Raw genomic sequence first — 23,211 nt, 5'->3', positions numbered from 1 at the left:
ATGTACATACAAAAAAGAAACAAAAAAGAAAAACATACCTCTGAAAATGGTGAGGTACAAAGACTCGACTTGGGATGTCTCAAGATTTTTGATTAGTACTGTAGCAGTATTACTAGCAGTAATATTACAGCAATTTATTTGACAATGTTTTTCACAGACATACACACACTCATCCTGGTACGAACAATCACACACTCAAACCCCAGGACCCGTGCTCTGAAGATATTACATCGCACTGCCAGATCCCTCACTGCATCGCTTGTGAGAAAGAGAAGCAGAGAGAAAGACAGAGAGAGACAGGATGCTGCCAGTTTATTCTCCCTGGTCTGCATTAAGTTCCTTCGTCAGCCAACGCTGAACTAAAAATGGCTCCGTGCAGCCAAGTTTAGCTCTACAAAGGTGAAATTCCTCATGGCAGCCAGTGAGTCATCTTCATGTGTGTGGTTCTGCATGGAAATCTCAGACTATCATTAATGATTTCATAATGAAAGCGTGCGTCTCTGCTGACTGCGAGGAGAAATGAGGGACCCTTCCACTCGTTCTCTCACAAACACACACACACATTAGATGTAGGCAGTGAAATTATGATTTCCAAAGCGTAACCTGTGCACATATGTATGCAAGCTCACATAGTCTCAAATGAGCATTGAAAGGTTAATAAAGCCTAAATGAAAAAAAGCTTCAGTGAATAAGTGATTAACATTTTTCACCTCTCCTCGCTGACTGCATTGGCTACAGAGAAGATGGCGAAAAACCTTCATACACAAAATCGACATGATATCACTTTAGTTGTTTAGCTTGATTTTGGAAAATGCCTTTAATTTCTCCCTAATGGTTTAACACTTCTATTACTCATCTTATTCAAACAATTGGCTTTGTGCAAAAACTCCTGCTAAGTCACTGCTTAGCATCTCTTTCTTCTTCTCCTTTTATCTGTTTGTGTAAATGTTTAACCTTCCAGGCCCTCGCTTCCATCTTTCAAAATCGCTTAAAGAAAAAGAACAAAAGTTCTAACAACTTATACAAAGAGATCGACTGATTGAGTGCACTCAAGAAATGCGGGCTGTCAGTGAATTTTTACTAAAAAAGAAATCAAGCAATGATTCTCTCTCTCTCTCTGACATCAGAGCCATTTAAACAGAAATTACTGACATTGTTTATCACTTTTGTATTCTTGCAGCTTGCTCGTCAAATATGTAATTTTCCCTGCATGAACTAATCCATTGACACCGTGTAAAGAGAAGCAAACTGACAGACAGCCAGAGAGACAGAAATATCGCAGTAATAATATATAATAAGTCCTTTCATGTGCACTGTCTGCTCGTAGTCTGAGCTGTACCTGTGTATTTTTATTTACCTGCGTAATTCCCACATACTCAGCCCTGAGGAAGCCTCCATCAAAAAATGATAGCAGCTCTTACAGTGGAATATATAAAGCGTGCATACAATAACAACTCTGTTTCTAAAAAGAAACATTTAAGACTTTTGTGCAATCGAAAATGGCACAAAGAAAACAAAAAACATGTTGAAACTGAGATTTTTTTTCAAAGACGCTCATTTTAAAGTTAATTTAAGCAACATGTGGGCAGGTTTTTATCATCCCTTCCTCACAAGTTGCATGTACATGTCTTCCTTCATAAAGAATTTCATCAGTTCACAACCTCTTTGTCATATTCTTTGTTTCATAATAAGAATTTTTCAATGAGTTTCAGGTCTGGACTGTAAAAGGCCAGTTTAGCATTAATGCTGCCTCCACATATTTTTTGTTACCTGTGTGTTACGCCCCTCTGCAGCCCCTAATCTCTTTGCAGTGGAAATGCAAGAGTGTTCAGCTGTTGCTAATTGACCACACCTAGTCAGGTGTGGATAAAGGAATACCTGAGGCAGAATCATGTTTACATGCTTTTTCTTTGCATGAGGTTTTAACTACAGTTTTACAGTGAGAAACTAGGTTTACCAGCAGTGCTTTTCAGCATTTCTTTGGTCCAAAATGTTTTGTTGTTGAGCTGACGGGATGGTGATAGCAACTCAGATAATCAACAGGCTGCAAAGCTAAAAGAAAATCGACACCAACTGTGTCATTATGGACTAAAATCTCTGAGGAAATTTTCCAACACCTTATTGAATTGATGTCACAAAGAATTAAGGCAGTTCTGAAGGCAAAAAGGAGAGTCTGATCAGGTACTAGTAAAGTGTAACTACTCACCAGGCCAGTCTTTTTTACCCAGTTTCACCATTTGATATATTTTCTTTGTACCAGATTCAATTAAATTCAAGTTTTAAAAGATTTACAAACTATTAAATTTGTTTATTATTTTCCTTTTACACAGCATCTAAAAAGAAGGTTGTACTTCATCTGTGTCAGACCTGACGTTTGTATGTATTCAATAGTGTCTTATAGTACTATTTATATTGTTCTTGCAATAAGCGGTGACCACTCGGGTAGGGCTGCTCGATTATGGCAAAAATGATAATCACGATTATTTTCACTGAAATTGAGATCACGATTATTTGACGATATTTATTTCGTCCGCCAGAGCTTATATTATTTTTTTTTACATGCTGTAGTGCCATTTGTGGGAGCATTTCAAGTTGCTATACATCAATACAACTGTTATAGCCCATATTTTAAAAATGTGTATGCATTAAGTCCATAGTAACTACATTAATTGCAAAAAAGTGCAATAAACTACAAAAAAATTGAAAATCGTTTTTGTTTTGTTTTTTTACATATATTTCTACTTGGAGAAATTTAAGAGGTTTATCCCTCAAAACTTTAAATACAATAAAGTTGCAAAAAATCGTTTACAACAACAGGAAATTTATTTTGAGTGTCTTCATAGTTTTATTTTTGGAGATACAGCAATTTTTATATACTGCAGGAAAAACAAAAAAACAATCCTATGATGCAAATTTGCAAAGAATGTGCATGTGCATCAAAATAAACTATTTCCAGCAGTGCAATTTGAGTTCTAAGGCCTACAAGTAAAAAACTAAATTTTCCGCAAAAATGACGTCACTTGCGATAGTTCACGTTGACGTCTTTTTCAATGTGGGAAGTGTTAAGAACAGCTGATCGGATCAGCAAAGCGTGTTTCTGGAATATTATGTTTTTGTTCCTGCAAGCGCTTTTTATGCAATTTTTGCAAAGCTATATGTGGAAGGAAACCGTGACCGAGGACAAGCTGATGGCATAAGATGTAAGTACAACTCCTCTGGTTTCATATGGAAAAAAATTTATTGTGCTAGCTTAGCAGGATTTAAAAATAGTTACACAAAACGAGCATGCTGCTCTGACCGGCTTTAAAGGTTTAACAATAACAATATATTGAATAATGACTTTAAAAAATAATATAAAATAGTGTGCAAATACTGATAACAGTGCAAATGTTTGCAATATAAGAAATAAATGAAAAATGTGAACTTTGCAGTGTTGCTCTGTGGTGCAGCTACGACACCATAGCAAAGTTTACACACTGTGTCTACTTGATCCACGTCTGACTCCGCGAACCCATAATGTTTCCACACCACTTAAGTTTTTTTTTTTTTTACCTCTCTTTTCAACCAACGGCAGTCACTCTCCTCTCCAAATAACTTCTGCTTAGCTTTCCGAGCTTCCCTCGGGTCCTCTTAATTGTTGTCACGCATGTTCGAAATGCAGAGCAGTGCGCTTGATTTGCCACACGGAGCAGCGCGAGAGTAAAGCATGAGGGAGGGGCTAATAATCGGCTCAGTCATTTTTAATGATCGTTGAAAGCCCAGATCGTAATCGTGATTAAAATTCGATTAATTGAGCAGCCCTACACTCAGGTTTTAGACAGAGTGGACACTGCAGAAACATTTGGGCATCTTCTCTTTATCGCTATGAGAGACGTAGAACTATCAGAGTACTACTGCAGATTGAGAACATCAGCAAGTCTCCTTATGAGGCTCGACACTGATGCTAAAAAAACTAAAAGTCATAGATATCTCATCCTTACTTTCAGGCACAAAGACACACGCATGCTTATTCAATCAAACACACAAAAATGCCTTTCACACTCCCACCAAGCAAAAAGATCCTCATGTACTTTCTTTGTTCTCTCTCTCCCTCTCTCACACATACACACACACACACACACACACACACACACACACACACACACACACACACACACACACACACACACACACACACACACAGACAGACTCACTTGTGCTGGTGAGTACATAGTCTGGCTGGAGTCACTGGAGTTATATGGTCCCTGGTGCGCAGCAGTGACTGCGTGTCGCAGCTTTCTCACTCCTTCTCCTCTCTCTCCTCGGGCACTTCCTCTGTCTCTTCCTCCCGCTGTGCCTCCAGGCCTCGATCCAGCAACGACTAGTCCTTTATCCACCCCCCCACCCCCGCAACCGGGGGCGCCCATGCAACAGAGGGTGCCCTGGGCCAGCTCCAGCTCAATTTCTGCATCCATCTCCGCCTCCTCCTGGGCCTCCTTGTTGGAGTCGTCCAGGTGCTTCATCAGCACGGCCACCACCACGTTGATGAGCACGAACTGGGCGGTGAGCACGAAGGAGACAAAGTACATGGGCGAGATAAACTGAAGGCTTGGATTGCAGGCATAGTCCACATCAGTGCCGTGGTCTGGTGGACACTCCCGCAATGTATCCTGGTCAGACAGAGGATGAGGAGAGGTTGGTCAAGGGTAGTTTTGGGTGAAAGGGAGCAAAACAGATAAGATATCACAAATGTCACTCTTTGGTTAAGAAGCTTCTTCTTGAATATTTGGAAAGTGGCGGAGATGATGAGAAGAAGTCTCGAGTCAAAATTTAAAAGTCGTCATGTATTGATGCGAGCTCAGCCCTGAAGCAACTTAATCATTCACAACAAAAAGTAATTTTACTGCTAGAATTATCTTTCTCATGCTAACAAGGCTCTTTGTAGTCATGCCTGCTTGTATTATCTTCATACACTTGCTTCTGTGCAAAATAACAAGGGGACGATATTTTTACTTTTGTCTTTTGAAAAGTTATTAGTGGTTTTCCAGTCTGGTTAACACGCGCACAGCGGAGTTCAGGCAGAGAAGAACCAAAGTGACAAGTGTTTTCTGGAGGAAGTACACATATCTCACCCAGGCTGTGAAAAAACATAACAATTTTAGCCCTCTGAGCTGAAGCTGGTCTTTTCTGTCTAATTTGCTTTGACATTTACAGACCCTGTGCCCCTTCACAAAGCTCCCATCATTTCTGCATCCTTTTCCATCTTCTTTGCTTAAATATTTCCATTTTCTCCTCATCCGAGCCTCCGTTTTCAAACGCACTCTCTTCCCTGTTTTGCATTTTTGCTGTAATCCCACACCCACAGCCCCTCACCCCCTGGAGAGGAGAAAGCATAATAACTGGTCAGTTCTCTTAACCCCTTTCCTTTCCTCTCATCTTCCCTTTTATTACAGTCGGCTAGTGCCTCCTTTTTCTCCCCGCTGCACTCTCCCTCATTATTTCCTCCTCTCTATCGTCACTGCATGACTAATTACTGCTTTCCTTTCCACTAAAGCAGAGCAGGTCTAACCTCTCTCACAGCCCAGGTAGCAAGTTGATGGATAAAATGGCTAAGATTTACTCTGAGGGGCACCATCTGTGGCCCGCTGTCCTGCTTCATGGCCCGCTATCATCCACACTGCCTGCATCGAGTGTGTGCCTAATGGTCCACACCCAACACACAACAGCATAATCTCTGATTCCCGTGCAGCCTCAGAGCGTGGAGGAGATGTGATTATTCCTGGTGGAAGTGGATGTGATTTCAGAGGAAATTGGTGGGGTTTTTTGTTGTTTTTTTTTTACATGTGCACGAGGCAGTCATCTCTTTCCATCAGTAGGGAAATGTGTGCTTCCTGTGCTGAGCTAACACATCTCCTTTTCATTGCTGTCATTAGAGAGAAGGCCAGGATGGTTGACAGTTTACTATTAAAGAGTCTATTTTTAAATAGTGTTTTCTCTCAATCACAGTTAAAAATATACTTGCATGTTTACCCTGTGTAGCATCAGACTGAAGCCTTTCACATGCACTCAATCTAGTAAATAAGACTGACTCAAATATATCTTCATACTATTGCCTTGTACCTTCATAATGCCATTCCAGTTGTCACCCGTTGAGACTTGAAACAATGTAAGAAAGGCCATGCCAAAGTTTTCAAAGGTAGCGTGACGACTCATACCCTCACATGGGTAATCTTCATTGCAAACTGAGAATAAGAGCGAGAAGGATCAAGAGAAGAAGAAGTTAAAAGAGGGGTGAGAGGAAAATGGCAAGCAAAATCTCTCCAATTAAGTCCATCCTGAATAGATACTGTCTGTTACTGAATCGATAGCAGTGTGACCAAACACTATCTGATTCTGAGAGCACAAAATATTTAGCTGCTATCTCAAGGCAGTCTTTAGGATGTTATATGAACTCACCTAGTTCTCCAAAAAGCTCTACTCCTAAGGCGGCGTAGATGAAAAACAGCAGCATGAAGAGCAGGCCCAGGTTACCCACCTACAACGGGCACACAGAAGGAAAAAGGTATTATTGCGTGTTTGTCATAAATTCATAAAGAGTATTTTAATATCTGCAGGAATGAAGAACTTTGTAGATGGCATTATGGTCGGGTCAGTGTCTAATGCACAAGTTACAGTCCTTTTAGTGAAAAACAAAAGCGTATTCTAAACACTAATATATGCGCATAACTAAATGCACTCACCAGACACTTTATGAAGTACAATTGTTTAACTGACTGTTATTGCAAATATCTAATCAGCCAATAACATTGCAGATTTTGAATGTGGCATGATTGGCCCGACAGACTGGGCTGAGTATTTTGAAAAACTGCTGATCTAGTGGAATTTTCCACACACAGCCAGAAAATATCCAGCGAGCTGCAGTGCACTGGGTAAAAAAGCGTTGTTGATGCCATGTCAGAGGAGATCAGGCACACAGGCAACGGTAATTCAAATAACAACTCGTTATAAGCAAGTTACACAGAAGAGCATCTGCAAATGTACAGCATGTTAAACTTTGAAGTAGATGGGCAACAGCAACAGAAGAGCACACTGGTTCCATTGCTGTCAGCTAAGAACAGAAAACTGAGGCTACAACAGAAGATTGTAAAAACTTGGCCTGGCCTGATCAGTCTTACTTTCTTCTGCATTATTTGAATGGTAGGGTCACAATTTGTTATAAACACAATGAAATGTTTATATTGTCTATCCTGTAAAATAGTCAGATGTCTATTCATATTAATGTACAGAATTCACCTGCTTGCTGCTACTACTGCACATTTACCCAATGTATATACTATATATATGTGTAATGTTCTTCCTCTACCCCCCATTTTTGCACATGTCGAGGAGCGTGTCAGGCTACATTTCACTGTGTGTTATACTTGTATAACTATGCATGTGACAAATAAAGAACCTTGAACCTTGAAAGCATGGATCCAACCTGCCTTGTATGAACAGTTCAGGCTGGAGGTTGTGGTGTAGGAATTTTTTTTTTGTATTAACTGATCATCTTTTAAACACTACACTCGACTGGGTTATTGTTACTGACTGTGTCCATCCCTTTATGATGTACTCATTTTCTGATGGCTGCTTCCAGCAGGATAGTACATCATGCCACAAACCTCAAATAATCACCTCACTTTGGGATGTGGTGGAATGGAAGATTCACATTACTAATGGGTAGCAATTGCACAATACTGTTATGTTAATATAGACCAAACTCTTACAGGAATGCTTCCAGCACCTCGTTGAAGCCATGCATGAAGAATTTAAGGCAGTTCTACTCCTTGCGAAGTGTAACTAATGAAGTGTCCCATGAGTGTTTTTCTTATGACTAGAAATAAATCGATCCCTGCTTCGTCTGCATCCATAAAATATGTTATTGCAAAGTAAAACACAAATTGATGATAATATAGTACGTGTATTATTACAGTCACACATTATGTTAATTCTAATGATTTTTGTTCCTGCTTTTGAAAAGGTCTCATACAATACAATTTCATTTTTACAAGATTTCCAGTATCTATAGGGCTTCGGAAGAAAACTCCTTTTCATTATATTTTATCATTAAACAAATCACTGAGTGATGGATATGCACGGACCTAATCCAATATTCCAACTTGTTCTGTCATGCTCCTCTCACCCTTCTTGGTTCTGTAAACAGACTTTGACACGACTAAAGCCACAATGCTGTGAATTTTTCAGCTTGGGCTTTTGGGACTTGGCTTGGATCCATGCCACGAAACAGCCTTCTGTTGCTTCACCCTAATAGTGATGATGTTGTATGGTTAAAACATTTCTAATCCTATTAAGGAGATGCAAAAGCTAGCCTCCTATTCACCGCCTTTAATGCTCTGCAAGCAGCACTGTTCCACTGAGAATGAGGGAATATTCAATGTGTGCCTCAGTACTCAGTGCACAGAGACTTTTCAAGGAAACTATACTTGTGATTTGCTGCCAGTTCAGCTGAAGAACACTGCACCAACACTACAGCGGCTAGGGCAGAATTTGTTCACAGGAAATTACACATCAGCTGTTGTGCAAGTGAACTTTATAAAGAAAATTACATTGTGGTGCTTTGCCAGGCTTTTTTTTTGGCTCTGTTTGAGGCAGGATCTTTAATGATGCCATGCTGAAGAGGAAAATAATTGTGAAAAAGAGAACTTTGATAGTAATATCTGGTTTAGTCGGAGAGCTCTCAGTAAATGGAAGCCAAGTCAAACATTTCTCATTTAGTTTAGCTGTCAATGAATTTCAGACAAGGACTTTTCCAGCAAAGAACAACAAATCTAGTGGAATACATTAAAAGTAGCTCTTTCATGCTCAGGGTTTAAATATGTTCAGGGTTTGTCTTTGTTACTATATCTCATGAAAATGATTTCAAAAAGTGTTAAAAATGATAATGACATACCATATAATACCTGATGTACTTTATCTGCTAAGCCAACAGCATTGATTAAAAGAGATTTAAAATATAGTGAAAAGTAAAAGGAAAAAAAGCAGAAGAAGGAGTTCGTTCAGGTATGCCACAACGTCAAACTCAGCTTCAATCCCAGCAAAGGAGCTGCTCTCACAGCCAGCTCACAACAGCTGATGGATCAGCTGATAACATCCTACACAGCCAATTGATAAATCTATGATAAGGCCTGTAATTAGTTAAGTTGCTTTAGCCTGGTCACATTTGCTGTCCATTGCAAGCTCCTGCGCCGCCTCCAAACCCCAGCTCCACTTTTCACACTGTTTTTGGCTATTGCTGACTGTCAGGTGTCACTTACCACCCATCAGGGACAACTGTAGCATCAGAGAACCATGAATATACTACCAAACTTTCACATGAACTCTTTACTCTGCTGCCCTCTGGAAGGAGGCCCTGAATCAGGGGGGAAGGGGTGAAGACACCTTGTCCGACCAACGATCATAAGCTCATGTATTTCGTTCTCTTACAGAAACTTGTCTCCAAACACAAATTAGCGGTAGAGAAACTTTGAAAAGTGCAACAGAAACTTGAAGCAGAGAAAATTTTGAAATATGTTGGGTTCAGGATAAGGCAGAGCTTTTAATTTGAAGGCGACCTTTGCCCTTTTGTAGTTTGCATCACACCTTTTCAAGTTTCACTACAGCCTGCAGGGTAAAATGAGGAGTGTTTGTAGACAAGTGGTGTCTTGCATACAATCTACTGGCTACAGCAGCAACCTGCTAGTGACCAAAGCATCACCAAAGGTTTTTGGTGCAGCTCCCTCTTTGCAAATTTTACTCACTTTTAATTTCACTTGCAATCACTTGCTACCCAGTTAGGGAAACAGCCATTTTTCCCTAGCCCCTTAGACTTGCCTCACATGTAATATGAATTATATAACAGTTAAACCCTCCCAGTCCTCCTTTGGACTGAAAATAATGGAAGTAAATGCATCACAACAGAGGAACGTGTCTACACAGTTTGTATCTCTGTGTTACTCTTCCTGGATTCCTCAGCCAATCAATAATGATGAACTAACAATAAAGTTTTGCTAGTCTAGTATTAAGGCTAATCATCTGTTTGGTGAAAATTATTGACTTTAATCTATACTTACAAAATAACATGCAAACTACTTTGCTATTTCTTTAGACTATATTTTGCAAAGATGAGAAAGATGAAGCTATCTTTTATTATTTTAATGATTTAATTTGGCAGCAAACACGCATATTAACTGCTCCTTTTCAAAACTTGATTGTATTCTTAAGGGAAAGTGGCTTTCTAAATGATTTCTACAGTTTTCACAGGCATTTCTGGAGTTTTGTCAGCCATTTCCAGACAAAAAAATAAATACACATCTGGCTCGGCTTTAGCGCTAACGTGGCATAAACTGTTAGTGACAGGTTGCAGCCGTTTTGCATCAGTTAAGGAGGAAAGCTTAACAGAGAACGCTTCAGGGTAAATGACTTTGTCTCACTGCCTATTTGTAAAGACAAGCCATGAAAATACATTTCTTAACATGTCACTGAGCTATTAAGCTTACACACCCTTTCAGTTTATAGATCCCTCATTACATCTCCATGTCTTGTCATGATCTATTAACGGCAGAAACCGACTGTGTAACTTGTGGAGTGCTGAAATGATGTTTTATCTCATAAATTATTATTGTAGCAGCCATCTGTCGCCATGTGCCACGGTAGCGTAATTCATATTCTGTGGCCTCCCATGGCATTATCAAGCGTTTGACTCTTCAGCTGAATTCTTAAGCCTTTGTTGAAATGTCAATAATCTCTTCAATGTCCTATGTGATGAAAAGCTGGCAGCTAGCCATTTCATTTTCACTGTGGAATATAGCGTAGTATCACCTGAGGTTAAATCTCTCACCAGGTATAATGCAGTCACTCTGACTGTTTCAATACCTCACACACACACACACACACACACACACACACACACACACACACACACACACACACACACACACACACACACACACACACACACACACACACAGACCTCCTGGAACTGTTTAATTAGCCCTAGTTTTAATTACCTCCCTTGTTGCCCTTGGGATAGAGTGAAGGGCTCAGTGTTAATGAGAGCGGGATCAATAGAAAAGAAAGACAAGGAATCTGTTCTCCCTCACCTCTGCCTGCCCTCCTTTCAACACGCCACCTGTTTCTCTGTGCTTGCTTCATCTTAGTTTTGATGGTCAATGGATCAAACTGTCTGTATGTGTGTGTGTTTGTGTGTGTATCCTACATAAGGCACTACACGTCTTTATTTCATTCATTTATTTTTGGAAAACCTGTTGGTCTGGACCATTTGTTCTGAAAACTTTTTCTGTCATGCCCCACTTTTCAAAGCTGAAAAACGATCCATAGCCCACACCCCATTATTTTATCATTAACAATTAAAAGGATTCATGTTGAATTTGAAGAGACTCAAGGTTAGAACAATAGCATCTGCACACTAACGGTTTATTTTCCCTCCTATCCATAAATTATGTTAATTTAACTTAGCTTCACTCCGTACATTTCCCCTGGTGCTCCCCAAAACACCTGCAGTAGCTCCACGCCCCTCCAGTGGTGCCTGCCCCACAGTTTGAGAACCACTATTTAAAACACAATGACTAAAAGGAGACAAAGGCCTGCAAATTTTGTGGGTATTTATTTTCTTTCCTGTAAGGTACAAATTTATAATACGATAAAAAAAGGTATAGTTGAATAATAGAACATCCATCTGTTGAATATTAAATAAAGAAGTAAAAAAAAGATGTAAAAAGGCAAAATTTACCCACTACAAAATACGACCTGTACCGTGAAAAGCACAGCATATTTACGACGTTAGACGAGAAATATTATTTCCTAGTGTCCTGTAAAAACCTGACTTTTTGTGCTTGTTATTCTAGTGTCCCTACCTTTAAGTACTTGTAGTTAAATATAATTACATTAGAATTTCAAATAAAATATATTAAAATTCCATTTAATTTGAGGGGAATTATGCCCTTACTGTGGACCATATTATAAAGTTACTGAAATGTGAGAGTGGCCTCTATCTTCTCATTTAATTTTCCAGAATTCTGAAATTATTGTTTCACTTTTTGCTGGAAAAATTCTGACAGTTTTGATGGAGTTAAAAAGTAATGCTCCAAAAAATGACACCAGCATACACCAAGAACATTAACCAATAAGTGTTGAGACACTGGGGGAGATGGCATGCAAACAGAAACATCATACATACTTTCTACAACATGTTTGATGTGCCGTTTCACACTTCATGTTCTAATGAGTACAGTTATTCTAGAAAAAACAAACAGAAATAGACAGGCAGCTGAATATTAGGTGCCCTGGAACAGTGAGAGACGGCCTGGGCACTGTTTGACTCTGTGGACAATTCGCCACTAAATGAACTAAAGACTAGTTTACAAGCTGTTTCTAACACACTGCGGTCTCAGTGGGAATCTGGGAACTCTCCGTGGTGCTGAAAGTGAAAACAAGCAAAAACCTGCCTGTGTGTATATGTACGCAGATGCATATGTGTGTTCCAGGCTCCCAGTGTGTGTGGTAAATGAGTCATCCATTAGAGTTGCCTACAGGCCAACAAAGAAAGGGAAGAGGGGCTAGTACCCCCCTTGGCTATTGATTGAGACTGGCCAACTTTCTCTTGGGGGACTGTGGAGTGAGTGTGTGTGCGTGCGTGTGTGTGTCTGAGCAGAGGAAGAGAAAGACTAAGTGTTTTTTACCTGAGGCAGGGCTTGGACTACTGTATCCAACAGGGCTCTCATTCCTGTTGCCATTTTCAGCAGCTTCAGCACTGAGAGAGACAGAGAGAGGTGGGAATTTAGAAGGAAGTCCCTCAGGTTCAATTACATGCTACATGTACATAGAATGGGAAACAGTGATCTGTGGAAACATCAGTTCATGATTTTGCCTTGTAAAACGAAAGCATTCACGTCAAGCCTTTTCCTGCATATTAACAAAGGAAAATCTCTGGGAGTGTGGTAACAACATTTCTACTTGTATTTCCTTTAAAGTTGGGTTTAATTTAATCAAGCTTAAATTCATTTTTGTTTATCAAATGTCCAAAAATCCATAAACTTCTGTTAACTTAAGTAAGAAATCCTTTTAATACGACAGAATATTAGGGCCACATTAAGAAAAAATAGAAGATTTATATCAATTTTTTCATTAATATTGTTCATTTTGAGAATAAAGCGAAAATTTCAAGATTAAATCCAGGGTGAGTCAGTGAAACACTTTGATCAGCTTTCTTGTAATACAACACGTTCCCTCTGTACTGCACGAGGGTGTAACCATCGATGTCCTTGCATCGGTCCACTGCCAGTTTTTTCCTTTGTGTGGGTTTTTCTTCTGACCAGTTATAGCTTTCTCCACCATCTCGTCCTCTGTCCTAATGCTTAACAATTATCACCAAACTGTGTTCATGTGCTAAAAGGGAAATCATTTCTGAAGTACAATTTCACTAACTCATCTAGACAATTTTGTAGAGGGTAGAACAGCTGGGTCACTTGTTCGCCTTGAAACAACAACTTTAATCTCCACATTTTGACTTTTTTTCCTTAAAATTTAGAGTTTAATCGTAACATTTTGAACCAGTATGTGAGCTGAAATGGTTATATCAAAATATAACTGTAACCCCCCCCCCCCAAAAAAAAAAAAAAAAAAACAAAAACAAAAAAACATGTATGTGATTATTCACAGCATATTTACCTCTTGCTATCCTCAGTACTCTCATGATCCTGATGATGGTGGGGTTGATAGGCAGAGCAGCACTGATCTCAATTTCTTCCAGCGTGATGCCCATCAGTGACAGGAGCACTATGGCCAGATCCAACTGGTTCCACCTAGTACAAGTTCACACGTTCACTCTCATGTGGTGGAGTAAAAAAAAAAGCATTGCACTAAACTCGAAATATAGAGAGTGACTACAAAACACAGACGCTCTGGTTCACTGGGGGAGTAAATAAGTCACACTTGTTAAAACTGCTGCAGACTCAAATAGGCTGTTCACCAAGTTCTGAGCTTTATTCTTTAAGGAGGCATCTACACATTAATCTCCTTTGAGATTTACACATTGCTGACATTGATGCTACAGTTCCTCAGACCCAAGAGTCCTTAAAGACATCATCTTGTCAGACAATTTAATTTTAAGGCTTGAGGACAGATGGGAAACAGATGGTGCCAACAATTTGAAGAAAACCATTGCCAGCGCAACATCTGACTTAAAGGTGCGGTACGTCGTTCTAATCCAATACACTTTTTGTCAAATTCAGCTAATATTTCCTCTGGGTCTGCTCGTTGTTGTTGGTGGTGTGTGTGTGTGCACTAAAAAAGTGTTTGCACACAGTCCTGGTTCTGCAAATTGGGAAAAAAGTAAATCCCACGGATCAAACCACACAGCAAAACAACAAATCTATGAATTTAGTGAGTAGACATTTGGGAGGAGATTGTTTTTTAGAATGTCTCCCTTAAATTTAAAGGCATTTTATTTATTCTGATGAAACTGCACCACATTTGCAAGGCTTCCAACTTTTCAAGTCCAAAAACAGCCCCCGCGCTTCCAACAGACTGTCCAACCAAATGTGGGCAACAACTGATTGAATTTGTTTAGGTTCAGGACTGTGTGAGTGTTTATGAGAGACGGTAAATACAATGTAAGATCACAGCGAGGCACCCAGCGCGGTGAAACATTTAGATTGGAAATCTGGAAAACAAGACGGCAACAACTTGTGAAAAGGTTTAATTAAAGTTGCGCTTTGCTTTTCTGTTATCGACACTGTTAAGCTCAGATTTCTCTAATGAAGCACGCTCCACTTAACTACCCGTGTCTTCAACTGTAAGACCTTGTCATGTGCCGTGCGTTTTACCTGCTACTCCACTGACCCAATTCTAAAGCTGGCCCGAGAGTCACCCCAGCGTATACCGTAAATCACACTATGCACAATGAGTGCTCGCGGCTGTTGCTGACACTACATAAAAAGAGACAAATTGCCAGCTGATCATTGCGTGATAAATTCTCTCTATATCCGCCCATCTCTTTCTCATTTCATCATTCATTTGTCCCCTCCATTTTTTTGTCTTTGATCACTGCAGCTTCCATCTTCTATATATTATCTGTCTTTTTTCTGCATCTCTCTCTCTCCGTCTTCCACCTTATCTCTTTTACAAACCATTTTTTTTGCTATTCTTTTCCCGCTGTCTGGTCTCTCTTCGGTAACTGAAATAGGTCAATGACATTAAACTACCATCAGTATAATATGAGCTCCCAAATCTGGTTCTGCCTAAATTAGTCACTGCATAGCTCTCAAAAGACATGAGTGTCATCATTGTGCAGTAACAGATGAGGCTGTAAATAGAGAAGCGCTGAGCTGATTTTCCTATAAAAGTCAAACAAAGGTGAGTACAGTAAGATGGAGAGATTTTCAGTGTATTCATTTCACATCCACACAATTGACAGGCACATTTCATTTGGTGGTGAGATTGTTCTTTTACAGCTTCATATTTTTATGGATTATACCACATTAGCTTTACTTGGTTCATAGTTTAAAATGATCCCTTTTTATCTTACATTTAGTCTTTCTCCTGCCCTCGGTTCATTCTTTCCTTGTTATTTTAGCTTCTCCCCCTTTAAGGACCACTTAACTGATTGGCTGCCATTTGTCAACAGAAGATCATATTAAATATGAGCATTTGTGAGCTACTGTACTTAAAATTGATCTCCAGTATTTTACCTGCAGTACTGGTAGTGTCCCAGTGTGTTGCAGTGTGTTTGAAACCATGTCATGCTGAAAAATGAAGCTGATGCCAGTCAGATGCTTTCTAGATGGTATTGCATGGTGGTTTAAAATCACACACTACTTTTTGTGTTCATAATTTCATTAATTTTGATGAGATTCTTCAGTACTACTCGTTCAAATGCAGCTCCAATCCCTGACAGAGCCCCTACCGTGTTTAAGGGATGGCTTTAGGCTCTCACTGTTGTACCTCTCCTGTCCTGACCTCCAAAAACCAAAAGTGTCACATTTGGATTCATCACTCCATCAGACCTTTTACAACTGAATTCCAGTCCAAATCTTGTGCAATCTGCCATACCTCAGCCTTTTCTCCCCGTTTCCCTTCCCAAAGAAGGCTTCTTGACTGCCAGGCTTCCACTGAGAGCATTTCTGATGAAGCTTCAGTGAACAGTAGATGGATCGGTTGAAGGGCTAGATGCATCTCTTGTGTCCTGTGTCAGGTCTTTGGTGGTCTTTTTCCCTATTTCTTTGACTTGAATTTCATGACTTTCAGACACTGTTCTGCTGCTGATAGTGTTTTTAAGGACACACTGCACACTACGCCAAAATATCCCACAAAATACGTCCTTTTTCAGTTAATAGCTCTTTGCGGTGCAAAACTACAAGTTCATTCCAGTCAAATTGTGTTGTCTTTTTTAATTTTTGTAAATTCAACTAAAGAAATGGGAGCAGATTACATGCTTATATGATAGGCTTCTATAGCCTATCAAGTCCACTAAAGACACAATCTAAAATCAGTTCTTTGCTATATGTGAGGGCTGGCTCAAGACATTTGCATAGTACTGTAATTATTATATTATTATGCACCTTAAAATAAGCCTTTTAACTGTAAGCAATTTAAGGTTTATATTTGCACAGTATAGCTTGATGGAATAAGGGCATGACAGAGGGCTTAAAAGAAACAAAGTAGGAAAAACAAACCTCTTTATTATTTAAAGCTTTCTTAACTTCCAGCTAAGCAGACTGAGGTACTATGCTCTTTATACTACTTAAGACATTATAGACAGAACCCACAATGTGTGCTAAGTGTCATATTTGTAGTGCTTATTATTTAGTAGACTTGACAACAGAACGTTTAACGGCAGCGCAAATATGTCAGCACATTCATAATCCTAGATGCCGTCAAAGCTGCTATTCCACTTATAATGATCAAAGCAAACGGCAGATTTATTTAGCCATTACACTTTGAACCAAATAACTGTTTATTGTAGCACTATTTATATTATATGTTAACTTGAGAGATTATAGCATGTGCCAAAAGCCCTAATAGTCGACTTAGTGGGGTTTTTTTCTGTTGCTTTTTTTCTTTTTATCATCATATATGTGATAAGTGGTTTAGCTGAACAGACAGTGACACAGGATGACATTGTAATTTTTGACTGATATAAATGTCCACATCTAATCCAAAGGCTGCTTAAGGTTAGACACTGTGGGGCCATAAGAAAAGCTGTCTGTCATTCAGAAACAGATTAATCCATCTCTGGACAGCAGATTTAACAAATCCACAGTGGAAGCATGAGATCTGCTGTGCTGCCAAGCTTTTTGCTATTCAAACACGCTGCTACAAATAAGCACTATTACACTTAGACAGGAAGATGGTTTCAAGCAGTATCACGTCTTGATCACAAAAAGTAGAAACAGGCACTGTACCTGTCTTTGAAGAAGCGACGGACGCCGAAGGCAATGAGTTTGAGCACTGCTTCCAGCACAAACATGGAGGTGAAGAAGTAGTTGCAGTATTTCAAGGCAAGATCCAAAGACTGCAAAGAGAGAGTAAAAAAGGGGCATGTGTGTGTGTGTGTGTGTATAAATAATGGGGTAGAGTGAGTTAACAGTTGCATCAGCAAATTGGAATTTGTCCAACTGTGTGTATCGTAAAATCAAACAAGCCAGAGGCCAAAGGAGAGCATGCTCCATTCATGGCACTAGAAACACACCACGCATTATGTCCTCTAAAGATATATAATAGTATTTAAATATTCCAAATGCAAACATGCTTTATTTATTTTTTTACATCCAATCCAGCTTCCAGTCACTGAAGAGGCTATTTTCTCCCTTTATAAATAGAGCTGTGTTTTCTAACAAGTGGGAGGCTCCCAAATGTCAGGACCAACAGCTGACAAACACAGCCGAGACCTGTGATATTTATCTGATGCTCGGTCAGTTTGAGAAAGCTCACTCCATTTTAAAGGTCAAATGGGCATCTTATCTCAAGGATAATCACTTTTCTCTCCCTTACAAAAGCGCTGACAGGCTTGTAAACCTCCATGTGCCACACAGATACTGTACCGGTAACAGCACTCTGACAGCAGCCCCTTGTCAAATCAGCAGTGCAATCACAGCTCCTTTGTACGGACTCCATATACTCACAATACATGCTATGGAGCCTGGAATACAGTTTTCTGATGCTTTGACTAGTCTGTGGAATTTAAGATGCTGCTGTTTGGAGAAGGGAAGAAGAGCGTGAGGCTGAAAGCTGTGGCGTGATGCAGAAAAGAAATTAGGAAGATATGACAGGCATTAATACTCAGCATAAAAAGCCTGCATACGTTCTTTCTAGTAAGATGCAGCTTGCAGCAATTTCTGTATTTCTGCTTATATGAAAAGCACACGTAAGCTGAAAACACCTGACTTGCATGACATACATAGCTATTCAATTAAATTAGCTATATGCACAACCAGCGTGCACTTTTCCACACACAAGTAAACTTCTGCTTACATGAGGTTGATTGTAGTGCTCTAAGGACATGGTGATGACGTTGATGCAGATGATGAAGGTGATGATGAGGTCCAGGTAGTGATTTGTGCACAGTGTGTGGATCATCAGTCGCATGTTGCCATAGCTGGCATAGTAGGGCAGCTTCTGTGCCTCTGTTAAAAAAAAAAAAAACGGGGGTGAAGACGCTACAATAATAGAGAGATAACATAGAAACCCCCCCAAATCATGTGACCCCACTATGAAAAAGTCCAGTCAAGCTTTTCTTTGTTTCTTGGACATTATTAGAGTAGATTTGTAGGAATGAAGTTTCAAAGTACAACCCTAGATCCAAAGGAGTTGGGAGGCTGTGAAAAACATAAATAAAATCTGAATTAAATGATTAATAAAGCCTCATTTTATTTTTAACAGAACTAAAAAGGCCATTTTAAATTTGATGGCAGTGACACATCTGCAAAAAGTTGTAATAGGGCCACGTTTACCACTCTGTAGCATCCACCCTGTGTTTAACAATGTTTAAAAGCTGGGTTCTGGCTACTATCTGGCTATTATTCTATTCTATATTTTTGTTTCATAATACAACAAATTTCCAGATGCACAAGCTGCCAGTTCCATAGGCACTAATGAACCCCCATACCATCAGAGGCTTCTGACCTGAGCCAGCTCCCTTTCCTCTTTAGTCCAGCGGATGTGGCATCCATGTTATCCAAAAAGATTTTAAACTTTCAGTTCATCTCACCAAAGAACAATTTTCCACTTTACCTCAGGCCATTTTAAATGAGCTTTGGCCCAAAGGAGACGACGACACTTCTGGATCATGTTCACATATGGCTTTCTCTTTACACAATGAGCTTTTTAACCTGCATTTGTGGATGGCACAGAGCAACTATGTTCACAGACTGGGATTTATATAAGAGTTCCTGAACCTATCCAGTGATTTTCATGACAAAATAATGCCTGTTTTTAATGCAGTGCTGCCTGAGGATTGCAGATATCCACTATTGAGTTTCGGCCTCATCCCTTGCACACAGAGATTTCTCCAGATTTTTGATGATATTATGAACTGTACTGTATACATTGATATATTCCATAATTTTACATTGAGAAGAATTATTCCGAAACCATTCCACAAATTGCAGATACAGTTTTTTTGTAGATTGAATACTCAATAACTCTTCCTCTCTAATGTGCTCTTTTATATCCAGTCCAGTCCTGCTGTCAGTTAACCTGTTTAGCTGTAGGGTCTGCACTCGCAGGCCCCGCTAGTTCAGAGACTTATCCCCATGAACGAAGCAAGACGATCAGAGCTCAGTCCATTCAACTTGCAAGGGAAGCCGGTCGGATCAGGATCTTTGAGCTACGAGCTCCTCACCTGATCCCAGATAAACATTCCTTACTAAATAAGGAACCCAGAATATTGCATAGAATGTGCCTGCAGTTAAAGGCAAGGTTTACAAATTTTAAGCACAACAGTGACAACTTTTAACACAATCATTCTAACAGTTTCTTTTGAGCACAACTTACTTTTCAAGTCACTGGTTGTCCCAACATGTTGCTACCATTAATTCATAATGAACTAATGTTTTTCATGAATTAGTAAAACGTCTGAGTTTAAACAGGTGTTTTCTGTGTTTTATTTTAAATAAAATATGGATTCATAAGATTTGCAAATCACTCTGTTTTTATTTATATCTTACACAGCTCCTCAACTGTTAGAGGAATCAGGTGTGTAATTTCTAATATAATCTATTGTTCTGCAGTTTACATCTGTCCAGCCTTGGTGCAGGCTCTCACGTCATCCAGCGTCTGAAACAAAGTGATTTAGCGACGCTCCTTTTCAGGTCACCCTCACTTTAAGCTCTCTTTGATTTAAGTTACAGAACTGGTTGTTTAATCAGACGTTCCTTAAAAAGCATAATTTCAGTGGCTTGATCGCTGTAAAATCAGAAAAAAGAGGAACTGGAGCAATGTTAGAAAACATAATACTTGCCGTTTATGTTTTTATTATCAATCTGCCTCAATTTCCATCTCTCTGTTTTTATAGCACAATTTTTCATCAGTGATGATCTCAGCTTAGGGTCTCGCAATGTGTCATAATGACAATAGAGCTAAAATGAGATAATAAAGTTCTTCTTTTCAAGCCCTTTGTGCATTATATTACTCTGTCTTGTTATTTTATGGTAATTGTCATAGTTTTCCATTTGATTTTACCCATTTTTGCTTTCTAAATGTCTGTCTGCTTCTGACTTCCCTTTCAATCCCTGCTCTTTCCCCCTTCAACCACTTTTGCGTTCTGCCTTTTTTTTAAATCCTCTTCTAGCTTTTAGCCTTTTTATTCTCGATCTCCATTTCCTGTCTAACTTCCATCTTACTCCTCCTCTTCTTCTCCATGCGCCGCTGACGTTTCTCCTCACGCCTCTTGGCTTCCTCCACCTCCTGGTGTTGACGGCACTTGTGGAAGTTCTCCACCACCACGCCAACAAACATGTTGAGGACAAAAAAGCTAACGATGAGAAGGAAGGAGATGAAATACAGCAACATCCACGGGTTGTTGTTGGTTATCGGCTGGGGTTGGAGATGTGGAAGTATTATGTTGTGATGGGAAAGGAGACAAAAAGAGAGTTACTGAGATTAAAAAAAATAAAAGGTTGTTTCCTCAAAAAATCATAAAAGCTTATATTCAGGTACCTGCTGGTCCACACCCACGGCGTCCAAACCGTGGTACATGATATTGACCCAGCCGTCTTTGGAGGCGAGTACAAACAGAGACATCAGAGCCTAGACAATACAGGGATGTGAACAAAAAACACTGTTATCCTTACCTCACCCCGACAACTACACACTTTTCTATTGTGTACTGTAAAACATGTAAGTGCAGGAACCGCACGTGGTACTCACCTGTCCCAGGTTGTCAAAGTTGTACTTATGGTGGACCCATTTATAGTTGGCTTGCACACAATCAGACTTGTTGGTGATGTTTTTGACATCAGGACCCAAGCAGTAGAAGAACTTGCCTTTAAAGAGCTGTCAGTTCAAGGACAAAGAAACCAAGATTTGGAGCTCTGTACTTATATATAAAACAGAGAAATACTCCTTAGAGAGACTGGACCTCTTTAAGGAGCTTAAAGCGTAAAATAATAAACTGATAAAACCTCACACCAGCTCGAAATGTTGTGCAGTGAGGGAAGAAGTAGTAGTTGAAGACAGCTGTTCCTACCTGGACCCCGAGGATACCAAAGATGATGAAGAATGCGCAGCAGATGAGGACAATGTTGCCAATGGGTTTGAGGGAGGTGATGAGAGTTTCCACCACCAGCTTCAGGCCTGGGGCTCTGCTAATCACTCTGAAGAAAGGAGAGGGGTAAATGGATGAAAAAAAAACATACATCAATGAAGTCCAGTGTGAGGTCTTTTTTTAAACCACAATACTGTCAGATACAAAGACTGAACCGTTCTTGCAATTCATTTTTGTCCTGTGCATCAAGACCTTTACGCCTACATGAACTTTCTTTTCAAAATGACGGGAACTGAAATCAGATTTTTTTTAAAAGCTTGATTTTCAGAAACTATTTGTTTAGGGTATGTTTTAGTGTTTGGACATGTTTCCTTCATCTTTACCTCAAATCCACGCAAACATGGAAACAATATCGTTACATCACAGCTTTGTGTGATCAAACAAGACCCGATGTCCTCTACAAGTGACAGAAGCTCAAAACACTGCAGGAAACATATCTGTGGGACAAAATAATCTCTACACTGGATTTTTAGATTGTTGATTACTAATTAGCCATTTTCAGTTAAAACCTTAAAGAACAACATTTTCACAGGTTTGTAAAAACTGTATGGACAGCAAAGATTGACAGGAAACATGATGATGATCATGCCTGACTTTCAGGAGATCAGGAAAAAAGATACAATAAAAACACAATGATAATAAAAAGAAAGAAAAATGCATGGCTTGCTGCCAACCTGAGAGGACGCAGTGTCCTGAGCAGCCGGAGAACTCTGAGCACACCCAGGATCTTGGCCCCTCCCGCCATGGACACGACAATGTCAATCAATGACACAAAAACCAGGAAACCATCCAGAATGTTCCAGCTGCTCCGCAGATAAGCCTGTTCTCCCACATACAGACCCATGGAAACCACCTGGAGATGAGAAAGCAGACATGAAGCGCCACATTACAAACTGGTAATATCCACCGGTCTAGTGCATAACACCCAAAAGACCAGTTCCCTTCTTACTGACTCGTGAATAAATATTAGCGTATATCATATTAGCATATGATGGGATTTAACATGTCTGTGAGTTTAAATGTTACGAGTGGTTATTGTACAGGCACATAATCACAGATGGATGCTGTTTTGGTAAGCAGCAGTGGGAGCATTATGTCTGCTTCGTCAAAAAATCTGCAGCTGATATTTGAAGCCGTTTGCTGAGTGTTTGCTAAAGCTTCAGAGGGACCATGGGGGTTATTGTGCAAACATCAAGATGGCTGAAAGATCAGTGCCTGGCACACATCTTAGCTCTGAATGCCAAAATGTTAACAGCCTTCGATAATAAAAGTGTCAATTAATTTATAACGAGTGTGCTATAGAGTTTGCTATTCTAATTATGCAATAGGACTGGTATTTACTCTATGAACAGTTTCTGTGTGAAATTATATCTTTGAAATCTTTCAAAATTAATGAATATATTATGTAATAA

General features: G+C 39.6%; 1 protein-coding gene across 4 annotated transcripts in view; it reads right to left on the bottom strand.

Annotated features, from left to right (window-relative positions):
• LOC147332425 (voltage-dependent T-type calcium channel subunit alpha-1I-like) overlaps positions 1–23,211 on the bottom strand; it is a 100,459-nt gene that overhangs the window by 17,480 nt on the left and 59,768 nt on the right. For all 4 annotated transcript variants that reach the window (XM_086288951.1, XM_086288954.1, XM_086288952.1 and 1 more), the window contains exons 19-30: positions 22,474–22,652; positions 21,722–21,848; positions 21,403–21,528; positions 21,193–21,282; positions 20,877–21,069; positions 18,508–18,659; positions 17,439–17,548; positions 13,705–13,838; positions 12,717–12,787; positions 6,436–6,514; positions 6,100–6,221; positions 4,194–4,649 (exon numbers count right to left, since the gene is read on the bottom strand). In XM_086288951.1, the coding sequence (XP_086145077.1) occupies positions 4,194–4,649; positions 6,100–6,221; positions 6,436–6,514; positions 12,717–12,787; positions 13,705–13,838; positions 17,439–17,548; positions 18,508–18,659; positions 20,877–21,069; positions 21,193–21,282; positions 21,403–21,528; positions 21,722–21,848; positions 22,474–22,652 (1,839 nt within the window). The remainder of the gene's footprint in view (positions 1–4,193; positions 4,650–6,099; positions 6,222–6,435; positions 6,515–12,716; positions 12,788–13,704; positions 13,839–17,438; positions 17,549–18,507; positions 18,660–20,876; positions 21,070–21,192; positions 21,283–21,402; positions 21,529–21,721; positions 21,849–22,473; positions 22,653–23,211) is intronic.

This window comes from Aulonocara sp. 'chitande type north' Nkhata Bay, linkage group LG4, assembly GCF_057382095.1.
Source record: "Aulonocara sp. 'chitande type north' Nkhata Bay isolate Kocher_YH1m ecotype deep benthic linkage group LG4, A_spYH_male_GT1.1, whole genome shotgun sequence".
Classification (NCBI taxonomy): Eukaryota; Metazoa; Chordata; class Actinopteri; order Cichliformes; family Cichlidae; genus Aulonocara; species Aulonocara sp. 'chitande type north' Nkhata Bay.
The sequence above is the reverse complement of the archived record's forward strand: the minus strand, read 5'-3'. Positions and strand labels throughout refer to the sequence as shown.